The sequence below is a fragment of the Tenrec ecaudatus genome, chromosome 10 (assembly GCF_050624435.1).
Source record: "Tenrec ecaudatus isolate mTenEca1 chromosome 10, mTenEca1.hap1, whole genome shotgun sequence".
Lineage (NCBI taxonomy): Eukaryota > Metazoa > Chordata > Mammalia > Afrosoricida > Tenrecidae > Tenrec > Tenrec ecaudatus.
Window position 1 is genome coordinate 114,708,593 of NC_134539.1, and position 12,731 is coordinate 114,721,323.

Below are 12,731 nucleotides of genomic sequence, written 5' to 3' on the forward strand. Positions count from 1 at the left end.
CTTTCTCTGTGGAGTCTGAGGTCAGACCCTAAGCTCCATGGGAGCAAGGGCTGTGTAGTTTGGCTGCCCGCTCTGTCTCTATGCTTAGAGCAGTGTCTGGCATTTAGAGGCGCAATAACTTCTGAATGGATGCCAAATTAACTTAAGATTTTAGCCCACATTTTTATGGGCTATATTGTTGGATGCCTAGAATTGCCCTGTATCAGTGGATTAGGACAATCACAGTTTGAGTTTGAAAGCACTTTAAATTTCAAAACAACTGTTCTATCTGATCTATTTCAGTCAGGATTTTCTTACTTTTTTTTTTTTTTTTAAGAATTCTGTAGCCTAGAAGCAGCTCTGCGAGGTGAAAACCAATGTTTTTGTTTTTTGGTGGGGACATTTTTCTTTTTTAGTCATTATAATCGGTTTTTAAATGTAAGCAGGTGCTGTTTTATTCCATAAGTTTCTCTGCAGTCTCTTCACTTTACCATTAATAAATGCTTATCTCTAGTTGAACTGATAACATTCCCCCAAATGTTGCGAAGCTTTTCATGCCCTCTTCCTAGAACCATTTCAGGAAGCAGCCTAAAAATAGTAAAAGATGTGAAATTCTAAGAGTGATCTTTCTTAAGAGAAAGAGACTGAAAAACTGTGGATTCATAACTCTAGAGTGAAATTTCTATTACATTTAATCATTTAATTTTATGATCAGTAGGATTGTAATCCAAAATGCCAGATATTGAAAGAGGAATTTTAAGTCAATTGAAGGATACACAGAGAAGTATTTTACATGTCAAAAGACAATTGTACAGACACAGAGAAGTCCTTCTAGTGTGCGATCTACTTATAACAAGCATTTTGTGTAAAATCTATTAAAGGAATTTACTAAAATATGAATATTCCATATCCTCAACTCTGCTTGGTGAGAGTCCTTTCTGTGATTTATAGCCAGAAATAGTAGATATGATTGAGTCTCAACTTGCCATTACTTAATAGTGCTTTGGCTTAAAACGTAATAAAAATTTAAATCCAGGATTAAAATTCATCCCTCAACATTTAGTTGAGTTCTAATTTTTTGTTGATTCCATTTGTGTTACATTTTATCATGTAATTTATGTACAAGCCAACATTGTTTTTGTTGCTGTCTGTAGTTGGTGCTGTGACTTGTTTGTGCTCATCTCTGTCCTGTAGGCAACTTGCCACTCCCTACTGACTAAAGCTACAGTAAAAGAAAAAAAGGAAAACAAAAAATCAGTAAGTTTGGAGAACTTTTTATTAGCTGTTTCTTTCAAAGCAAAACAAAAATCTTTTGCTGTTTGTTAAGAACATCTTCACTTCAGCCTATTTGACCTTCACTGTAAAATCATTCTACTAATTCTGGCACAAAATAGCTTCCATTTCAATTAACCCTGGAATTAAGTTACATTGAAACATTCTCTGTGTTCCTTTGGTTCGATTTATCCCAAAGGCATTTGGGGGCATTTGCTGCATTGAATATCCCTGGTCTAAATTTTATTATTATTGTTTTAAAAATTATAAATGAATGCAAAAGAAACTTAATTTCAAGGCCTTAGGTAATGCTGACTCCCTTCATTCTTGCTGCTGCTTTGCAGGTAATATGAGTGGCTCTTTTTCCTAGAGAAGGAAAGTGTCACTTTTCAAATCTTAATAAAAAATTGTTGCTTTATTTTTTATCCTCTGTATTTTTATCTAGGCAGTCTCAGGCATAGTGTAGATATTTGTATTTAGAATATAGACATTTTAATGATAAACCACTTCTGCCTTACAAAATATTAATACTTAATATTGGAATTGTAACCATTGTACTTCTGAACTAAACAAAAAACTCAGTAAGTTAATATTTATAAATACCATATTCTGCAAACATGGTATGAATGTGCTACTTCTGTGAGTTTGACTCAAAAGGAAGAAAGTTATGATAGTCAATTATTTTCTTCCAATGAATAAAATATGTCCAAAATGTTACATGGATTCGTTTTAAATTTGCCATTGTCAGTGTGACTGATTAGACTGTTTATTATATTTGTTGATATGATTCAAATTATTTTTACAGAAAGATGTAAAGGGCACTCTTATGATTCAGGTACTTAGTTTTTTTTATTAAAAAGTCTAATTTAGAGCATAGAGTCTGGCTTCATCTTTCATCCTTGTCTAAGTTTTACATATTACAAATTTGTTTAAAATTCAGAAATAAATTTAAATATCCTTTCATTATGTCTATTATTAGGATTTTCTTCTGGCACAAGTTAAGTAAATGTGGTCAGCTGAGAGCAAATGGATTGGGTGGCCTTTCTGTTTACTAAAAGCATTTCTTTCTAATGCTTCAACCTTCTAATTCTCAGCATATATGGGTTTAGCATAATATCACCATCACTTTTGAAATTAATTTACTATTTCTAACACTCTTCTTTAGTGCTATACTAATGCCATATGTATTACATAATTTAAAATTCAGGCTTTCTGTGTTTCCCTAGAGCATGTTTTCTAGCCTTCTTAACACTGCTTAGTTATTAAGATTTTCTCTAAAATTGTTTAAAATGTTCTCTTTTTTACCCCCTACGAGAGTCATTTTTTTTTTTTTTAAGTTTCTGGTAACACTAAATTTTGGGGTATATTTCTGAGCATAGGTGACTATGAGGCCCTAATGGAAATAAGGGACATCTAATGGGTGATTTGAGGTATCTTAGAACACATTGGAAAGTATGGAGATTGTATAATTATTGCAAATTTAACATGTCATTTTGCAGGGTTGTTTGTGTACCAGAAGCTACTGAATTTTTCCAAATTGTTTTTTAAGCGAGCTGCCTTGGTTCTGGTCATATGAATCACACAGTCGGATGAAGTACAGCATGTGGAGAACATTCAGACTTCTGGAATGTGATGATTTAGTCATATTAGAAATAATACTGTTCTATTCAAACATGTGTCATTCCACGTACTTAGGGAATGTCCTTGCTAACCGAACTGCAGGGAGACGGTGCACTAATTAAGCAAGCCTGGTAACGACTCCAGTGCTGAATCCCACTTTATGACGGACAACATGCACTCCCATGACCTCATGATTTGTCAAAAGAGTTGGCTGGTTTTAGAACATAAACTGGTTCAACTTGGACACTTAATGCAGAATATATTTGGGATCCAAGTTAAATTTTTATTATTTATACTAACTACTTGCATTTGCCTAGCATTTATAAGGTAAAATTGCATTGCTCATAATTCATGGTGGAAGAAAAATCAATGTTTTAAGAAACGAATTCCTTTGGGGCGAAAGAAAAAAGCGGCTTCATCAAATTGATTCCTTCACAAAACTTGTTCTGCAAAATTTTGGTAATACTAATTATTAGTTTTATCAGATCTTACCTCCAAAAACGACTGATCCTACCGTCAGTGAGATTATATATTAATTTATGTGGGACATGAAGTGGTTGGTGTGTGTGCCTTGAGTTGTGGACCTTTGGGGTTTCGACATGCGCTGTTTTTGAAGGTGTAGCACTTTTCATACATTTCACAATAGTGCCCCTGTGGGAGAGTTCATTTATATTTCCATTCAATTTTGAGGTTGAATAGTGCTAGCTATAAATCAAGTATAGACTTGAGTCGTGCTTTTAAACCTCTCTGCATCCTAGAGAAAGTAGTGCCTAGCTTTAGCAGGGTATTTTAAAAGCGCCCTCCGTGTGCTTACATTCCTGATTTGTATAAAACAGACTTGGCCAGACTTTGGGATTTATGGTTAACTAGGTTCTTTGTAAACCAAGTTATGGCTTTTAGCTTTTTAAAAGTTACTTCAGGATTTTAATGAGTTGAAAATGGATGCATGCTAATTCTTTTCAAAGAAACCATTTAAAATTAATAGAAAACAATTTTGATCTTCTGGTTAGGCTGCCATCTGCGAGGTCAGTAGTTTGCAACCACCATTCGCCCCACGTGAGAATGAAGCTTTCAACTCCCGGGTAGAGTTACTGTCTCAGACATCCACAGGGGCAGTTCTACTCTGTCCTACAGGGTCACCTTGAGTCAGAATCACCTTGGGGGCAGTGAATTTGGGGCCCCTCCCCTTGCTCTGCCAAGTAGATCTTAAAAGCTTAGAAAGCATGTGGGTGTCCTGACATGTTTCTTCTTCAGATTACAAAGGGCGATTCTGAAAGAACTCCATAACAGGGCACCTAAGAGCTTTCTGTGCCATGCATATGTTAGCCTTCTCAATGTTGACATCGACTTCTAAAGGGGACTTAGTCCCCTCAAGTTACACACTAAACTGTAAGAACATTTGAATTTTCTGTTCAGTTCCATTTAAAAGAGTGTAGTTTTCAATAAAATAGAACTTAGCCACGTTTATGTTTTGGAGTCATTCTGAGGCTGCTGTGTTCAGCTTTTTCTTTCCGGTTTCCCTCATTTACGTGTAAGGCTGTTTTTGTGCACTCAGCACCTGAAGCACTACCACACAAAAGCTTCCTGATCTGTTTCCGTGGAGATGAAAACATACTCGTTATCACCAAGTGAACCGGGGACAGAGTATGTGTACTTTATATTCCTTAATAAAGGAAAGTGGAACAATAAAAAAGAAAATATACTCGTTATAACTCAATTGTGTTACCAGCTCTTACAAAGGATTCTCAGGCTTAAAAAAAATTGTTCCCTAAAGTCTGACTTAGTAATTCCCTAACAGATGGTAGAAATTCCTTATCATACTTTAATCACTGGATACGGAATAGAATAAAATAAGATCATCTTTATTCTTCCCAGGGTTAACTGGCATCACTGAGCCTTGTAAATTCATGACAAAAGCATTAATTATTGATGCACTCTGAAGACAAAGTAGGGTTATGTGAGATTCTGCACATCAATTCTGTTTTCTCATTTCCCCCTCTAATATTACTTAAGAGATGTGGATTTACCCTGGAATCCAGGACTACTGAGTGCAATTACGCGGAACCGCTATTGTAGTTGCTGCTGTTTCAAGCTGTTAGCTACACCCAGCAAGAACCGTTGTAGAGATTACAGTGTTACATAAATATTCTTTTATAAAAAACTAAATGTGGAGAGGTATATATGAAAAATATAAATTCCAGAATAATAAATTTCATATATTTAAGAGAAGGGCACTTCTGGGAAGAGATGGGAGCTGAGAATTTTTATGTTTTCCCTGGTCTGATCTAGCTGTTATTTAACCTTCAAAATGGAATGTTTTATAAAGAGAATAAATTCACTTTTAGATACTGGGTTCCCGTTGCCTTTCAGTATGGGCAGCCACATCTTGAAGCGGCAACTTTACCTGACAGATTAGACATGGCGAGTTCTCTCTTCTCCTGGTGGGGTCCATTTTTCTTTAGGTCCCCAGGAACCTCCTCCCCCCTCTATGATCTAAATCGTAGACAGGCTCTCATATTCTAAAGCATGCTGCTGAAGAAAAGGAACTGGCAGTAATATTTTGTGTAAGTAGATTTTATTTCTCTCAGTGGAAGTCTAAAGTAGTCTAAAATTAGTTGTTGTATTTTAAACATTTTGCTAGAGAAATCCAACTTTGACTTAGCGGATGACAAAGTGTAATGGTTTATTATTACCTAGTAGGCCTCTTCAGGAGATGCTGTTGAAAGTATAGGGTATTCCTATAAGAGTTGACCACGTAACTTGTATCTTACTAACCTTAGGACAATCTGAACATCATGTGTGGAAATTTGGTCCACTTTTGTTTGTTAGCATCAAAATCAGATGTATAAATAATTATAAAGAAATTAGTTCCCCATCACGTCTCTTCTACATAACTTACCCATTAGGCTTTACTTTATCTTTCCTCTCACATTCCAAATTTTACTTTTAAAAGATACAGAATCAGCATTGAGTTTAAACTGTATTTGCTGTTGTTTTGGGGGTAGGAAAGGGGTGTCATTCTTAGCTATTGGTTGATTCAGAGCTTGTGCCAAACTTGACGTATGAGTGTTTTCTTCCCATTTCCTTATTGTAATTCAGACTGCATACTCAGTTTTCAATTCCTTGTTTTCAGGTGGTTAGCCAGCGTTTTCCTCAGAACAGCATCGGCGCAGTGGGAAGCGCCATGTTCCTCAGATTTATCAACCCCGCCATTGTCTCGCCGTATGAAGCAGGGATCTTAGACAGGAAGCCGCCACCCAGAACTGAAAGGGGCCTGAAGTTAATGTCAAAGGTGAAGCATTCTTTTGATAATCTAATGATGTTAAATACCCGCTTCATTTAAGTTTTTAGTTTTTCATATTCACTGTACTTCATGAATACATTTGTGAAATGCGCTAGTTATTATACTTTTATTTTGTCTTGTTGAGATTTTTTACAAGGGATTTCATTAGAATGACATTCAATTTCAGTTTTCCATGAACCTTCTGAACTCGTTTGTATCTTGTTTTCTAAAAATAATTTTGTATGTGATATCATCCTGGTAATTCTGAAATGGAGCCTGAAATGTAGGAGTTAAGGGTATTAAATTTTTTATTATGAGGTAAGCTTGGGAATAAATGCATTAAAAAGATAATGGAATTTTTCCATGAACTTTTAAATTTCATTACCTTTTGATTACATTTATTTGCCAACGTTTTGAAGCCCCTTCATATTTATATGTATTAAATGACTGCATATGCATTATCTGTATTTGGAAAATAGTAGCATGGAGAATTAATAGTTTTAACTCCCAGCATATATCAGTGAGATAACTCCTGTTAACCAAAGAACAGATACATATGTAGCCTTGAACAGTAATTCTGATTCATTGTAACACCGTTTTATTGTTTAGATACTCCAGAGTATTGCCAATCATGTTCTCTTTACAAAAGAGGAGCATATGCGGCCTTTTAATGATTTCGTGAAAAGCAACTTTGATGCAGCACGAAGGTAAGCAGCCAGATACTAAATTGATTGCTGTGTTTGAATCAAATGCTTTCACTTCCCTGAAATCCATTTACTTAGTCTACATGAACCTTCTCTGTGGGTGATCTCTGTAGATCAGCAATATGACTTGCCTCTATTCATTTTACTTTAAGAGACAGTACTGATAGAAATCCATAGTTTTTATAATTTGGTACTGTTTCCACTTTGTGTCATCTGAAATTCAGATGTGATTTTTAACATACGTACTAAAAGGATCTGGTGTGCTGTCATGTGGAGGAGAGGGTAGATTGCATTTAGTAAAAATTAATACAAAAATTATAAAAATGCATAATATTATATAATCCGCATGCTTTTAATGTTAGAGAAGTTTTACTCTTTCAGTTTCAAAGTGCATCTGAACTAAAAAGTTACCCTTTAAATCCAAATGCAGACTCATAATATTTAGTTGAGTTATTAGACAACTATTAAAGAATTTTATGAATTTTAAAAACATGTAAGCTAGGTTTCCATAGCTAATTAGTTGCTTCACTTTGTCTCTGAGTATTACCTGTACACTGGGAATAATACTATGCTTGCCTGGCTTGGAGTTTTTAACAAAACAAATGAGCTCACTTAGGAAATGCACGATAGAATTAAGTCAGTGCTGAGAATTCTGTTCTTGCAGCATGACGGTGATTGTGTACTCATAGCTTGAGCTAGACTTGTGCAACTCTGTCCTCATCATGCTTCCTGTCAACCTCTTTCCGCTAGCCAGTGGGGGTGTTCCAGGTGTGTTTTGGAATACAGGCCGCATTGAACGCTTCATGGCTTTCATTGTAGTAGATTGAACGCCTCTGGGTAGTTAAGAGTTCTGATCCTGCCTCTGCCCTCACAAGCTGTGAAACTTTGTAGTGCATTTTGATCTTGTCTGGGTCTCGTGTTGCTTTGTTTGTAACGTGCTATACTTTCTCCAAGGTTCATTCCTCTAAAGCCTCTTGTTCTATGATTTAGAACCTCCCTGTGAAGGTGAAGCTGGGTATCAAACCTGGAAAGTCAACTTTCTCTTTGTTTTGTTTAACATATTGTCGTATTGTCAAATGTGAACATCTCCTTCACGTTTGCAAACTCTTACATCACAAAATCGCCTCATGTAATTTAATTCGGACATAAATAAGAGTATGTCTGGTTTTGAAAGTTCTAATGACGTCTGCATTTTTCAAGGTTTTTCCTTGATATAGCATCTGATTGTCCCACAAGTGATGCAGTGAATCACAGTCTTTCCTTCATCAGCGATGGCAATGTTCTTGCTCTTCATCGCTTACTCTGGAACAATCAAGAGAAAATTGGCCAGTATCTTTCCAGCAATAGGTAAGATTTTCTCTTCACAGAGAAACTGAACACTCTTAGTTTAAATTTATTACTAATCAAATGATTGGTGCTCGGCTAGTGGTTTTTGTTTGTTTGTTTTTACTTTGCATCTCCTTGGAGTAAGGGTTTTATTTAGAAGGACACATTTATACTCCTTTTTGTTATGAGCTGTAGTAAATGATTACGAATCCTATCTAGACGCTACTGAACTTTTTCTTTATGTCAAGCCAAGAAATCACAAATTAGCTCTCCATTTTTTAACCGCTTTGCAAACTGTCAAATATAATGTGTAAGAGTATACAGCAGTTTTAAGTTTTAATCAAACATGTATTGACCGTAATCTGTAGAGCACCTTAATTCCTAGGGCTTTAATAATTAAACCATCACCAAAATTTTAACTCTATAACCAATTTATTTGTGAAATTTTAAGTATATATTATATAAAATATTTTACATAAAAAGTACTCAATTGAATATTGTTGAATTAGAAATTATTTCATTAGTCAATTAAAACCTCTTACAGCCTAAATTGTATGCTTGCCATCCTTCTTAAATGCTATCCTTCTAAAATTAATATAAATGTTTTTGGCGGGGGGGGGGGGTCTCTCCATAACTATGTATTTCTATAAAGTACCTAGATTCCTATGTGTGAAGAGTTCTCTTACAAAGTAGAACAGGTCCAGATTGTTGGCAGTAAAAATGCTATGTTCAATCATGGCAAAGACAGGCCATGAAACCAAGGCTAGGCACTTAGAAGAAGGGAATTTAAAATAATTTTCATTCTTTATGAATGATCAAAGTAGACATGGACTTGACTGCCCATGAAACAGAAATATGAAGAAATATGCTTGAGCTGTGTGACACGAAAGTAAACTCTAGAACATCAGATTGTAAGCATTCTTTCAAAGCATTCACATAATATGGAACCATGTCTTCCACCTACTTGCGATATTATTTTGCCATATTTCTTCCAATCTTTGTAACATTTTATTTCTTGGCAGGGAAACTGTACATTTTTACAGGTTCCTCCCCCCAGTCTCATTTCTCCCACCTCTTTTTCCAGAAAGATACTTGCTTCCTAAAGTGGTAGGGTTATTTTTATCCTGGGGATATTCTTATCCTGTTTATTTGTGTGATACATGTATGATAAAGGAGCGTGTGAGGAGGCACAAGCACTGGGCACTTGGCTGCTAACTTTAGCTTTGTGGTCCAAACCTCCCCAGCAGCTGAGTGGGAGCCAGGTTTGCCAAGCGGCATCTGTGAAGATGACACCCAGGAAAGCTCCGTGGAGCAGTTCTGCTCGGTACCAAACGTGGCTTACAGGAGTCTGGTCAACTCAATGATAAAATGATATGTGTGAAACAGTTGTGTGCTTTGACATTTAGAAAAATATTATACTACATGTTGTCTCCACTCAGTGCTTCATTGGAGATTTACCAGTTAGCTTATGTTTGTATTCCACTATCACAGCTAGTGACAACTTTATACCTGTCTCTTTGTCTTGGAATAAATGTAGAATTTCTGTATCCTAAGGCACACAGTGCCTCAGCTTTACTTGCTATTGCCAATTTGCTTTTCAAAGTCTGTGTTCCAGTTCCCACTTTGACCTGCACTGTGTGAGAGTACCTCTCTGTGTTAGTCTGAGTAAACTAGGGAAACAAATCCACAAAAACTCATATGTATATGAGAGAGTTTTATATAAAGGGTAAGTGTACATTAAGAAAGCATCCCAACCCAGTGCTGTCCAAGCCCCTTAGTCCAACATTAGCCCATATGTCCTACACCGATCTACAAAGTCCTCCTCAATCTCACGAAATACATGCAATGATGCTGACTGCAAGAGGAAAACCGAGTCAATGAATGTGTAAGCATCTCAGCGCTGGCAGGGGTCTCCACACGGCTCCTCCAGCACCTAGGACTGCACCAGGGTAGCTCCATGTGGCTTCTCCTCAGGGATGTCTTGCAGGAAGTGAGTCTTGCCAGCTGAAGCAGGGAACTGGCTAAGGCAGTTGCACCCTGGTCTGACCATTAGAGAGCAAGAGACCCAAGAAGTAGAAAGGAGAGACTCACTGAGCGAGCCATTTATCTCGCTGCCCTTCAATTAACCCCACATGTGTTTATCGGCCAGGTCGGCACAATAAACCTTTAACTATCTCACTCTCCTAGGATAGATAACCTCTCCATTCTGGGCATTGTCAATTTTTTTTTATCAATTTGGTGTTTGGTAACTGGTATCTTAATATTTTTACATAGCCTGAAATATTTAACAGCTACTGAGCTTTCTTATCTACTGTGGTTAATCAGGGATCTCATAAAGGAGTAGTATGCCCCGTTTCTCAAGATAAATTATTTTCATAATGAGAAAAAATGGATCAGAATATTATCTTAATTAGTAATTGCCCATTTAGTGGTAATGGATTAAGAATCCTGGAGGTGGGAATGCATATATACGTTTTATAGTTTGAGGATTGTCACATTTCTAAGATGTTTCGGTGCATACTTGTAACTCTTGTCCTTTTGGTGCAACTTACAAATCAACAGGAACCACCATGGATAGTAAAAAAAATAAGAGCAATTAATGATAACTTAAAATGTGTACCACCAACTGTGACCTGCTACTTCTTAAAAAGGAATTTTCTGTATCTAGGGATCATAAAGCTGTTGGCAGACGACCTTTTGATAAAATGGCAACACTGCTTGCATACTTGGGTCCTCCGGAGCACAAACCTGTGGCAGATACACACTGGTCCAGCCTTAACCTCACTAGTTCGAAATTTGAGGAGTTCATGACCAGGTAACATACCTCTTACATGCTGATTGCTTTCTTGTTAGATATTCTTGTATTTCTGATAGAGGATCCTCAGAATAGATGTGTCTAATTGCCACATTGGAGTGGTTTTGGATCCTAGTTTGCTCCTACCTTAGATGTTATTAAAATGTTTTTTCAAAAAGATTTCATTATAAAAATATTGATATCTTATACTAACTAGTACTTAATTTGTTGCTTTGGTATATTTTCTCATTTAATTCTTTTTTCTTTTGTTTTTGATTTAATTCTTTAAAAGGAGGGTAGACAATATATTTTCATATTATAGTTAGGGACTATACAACTGAGTGAAGAACTAATGTGCCTGACAAATGCATAGAGGCTTTGATTGTAGGGGCTGGACTACTGCTGCTAGGGCATTCTGTAGAATGCTCCTAAGAATGGATGGTGTGCACTTCTCTTAGGTTGTAGTTATACAGTTGGTCTATTGCTGTACTGTTACTGTAACGTTCCTGTGGGAAATGTGTTGGATTTCATGTACGTAAGGTTCTGAATGAAAAGCTCTGTATTGTTGGCACTCATCAGTGTGATGACAGAGTGAAGCTCATCTGCAGTCTCCTTTGGTTGGTAAAGTACCTCTCGGGCTCTCAGCAGGTGTGCTTGTTAATAGTCCATGCCAGGGGCAGAAAGAAAATAACCTACTTTTCAAATTCCGTATTTTGCCTGTAGCCGTGTCTGATGTTTCCTAATGTAACAAGTATTTATTTTTGTGTAACTAATGGGAATACTTTCCACACAAAGATTTTGTACCGCCTAACTAAAAGTTACATAATAAAAACAGATAAAACTAATTTTTATTCATTATTACTAGGCATTTTTCCATTTTCCTAAGAGAACTTCTTGAATAAACCTTTTTACTTAAGATTGTGCTTTCTCTGTCTCATAAAACAATATTCTATACTTTTGAAAACTAAATGAAATAATATGCTTAATATATGTAGATATCTGGTACATATCAAGTATTTTATATACTTTATCTGTGTTGTTGCTTGAACTCCCCCGATGCTCCCTAAGGCATATTTTCTTTAAAAAGAAAAAAAGAAGATAGCTGTACAGTTTTCTCAGTTATAAAAGTAATACCTGTAAAACTATTCAAAATAGAATTCTGAAGAGGAAAATGTAGAATTCTGTTATTACACCTCTTAGAGATAAATCAGTTAATATTGTGGTGTCTGACCTCCCAGTCATTCATATGCATGTGTAAGTTTGCCCCCATCAAATGGTACACAGGTAATTTCCCACTAATACTGAACAAATGCTGACTTTCTGGTACCAGTAACATGAACTGGCCTACCACTACCACTACCACTGCCCAAAGACACATGAAATGCTTAGGTTAAACAAAAAGTATTGTAGATGGTTTTGAAATATGTAGCTGGATGGCATTTTATGAGAAACTTATCTAAAATATAGTTCTTATAGAAATGGGTAATATTTAACAGATTAAGAAATGCAGGTTAATGAGTGGCATGAACCTACAGATGAAAGACATGAATCTTGTTGTTAGTTGCTGTCAAGTCAATTCTGACTCATAGTGACTACATGAACAACGGAATGAAACACTGCCCGGTCCTGTGCCATCCTCACAATTACTGTATCGAGCCCATTGTTGCAGCCACTGTGTCGATCTGACTTTATCAGAAATGTATTTATATACGTAGTGTATGGAGAAGTGGTATTCAAAATGAGGCAGATTGAG

General features: G+C 36.2%; 1 protein-coding gene across 4 annotated transcripts in view; it reads left to right on the forward strand.

Moving 5' to 3' along the window:
* The window catches only part of NF1 (neurofibromin 1), a 268,504-nt gene that overhangs the window by 137,435 nt on the left and 118,338 nt on the right, over nt 1-12,731 (forward strand). For 3 of the 4 annotated variants that reach the window (XM_075561360.1, XM_075561358.1, XM_075561361.1), the window contains exons 31-35: nt 1,174-1,236; nt 6,005-6,163; nt 6,764-6,861; nt 8,059-8,205; nt 10,853-10,999. In XM_075561360.1, the coding sequence (XP_075417475.1) occupies nt 1,174-1,236; nt 6,005-6,163; nt 6,764-6,861; nt 8,059-8,205; nt 10,853-10,999 (614 nt within the window). The remainder of the gene's footprint in view (nt 1-1,173; nt 1,237-6,004; nt 6,164-6,763; nt 6,862-8,058; nt 8,206-10,852; nt 11,000-12,731) is intronic. The other variant, XM_075561359.1, reaches the window with a different exon arrangement.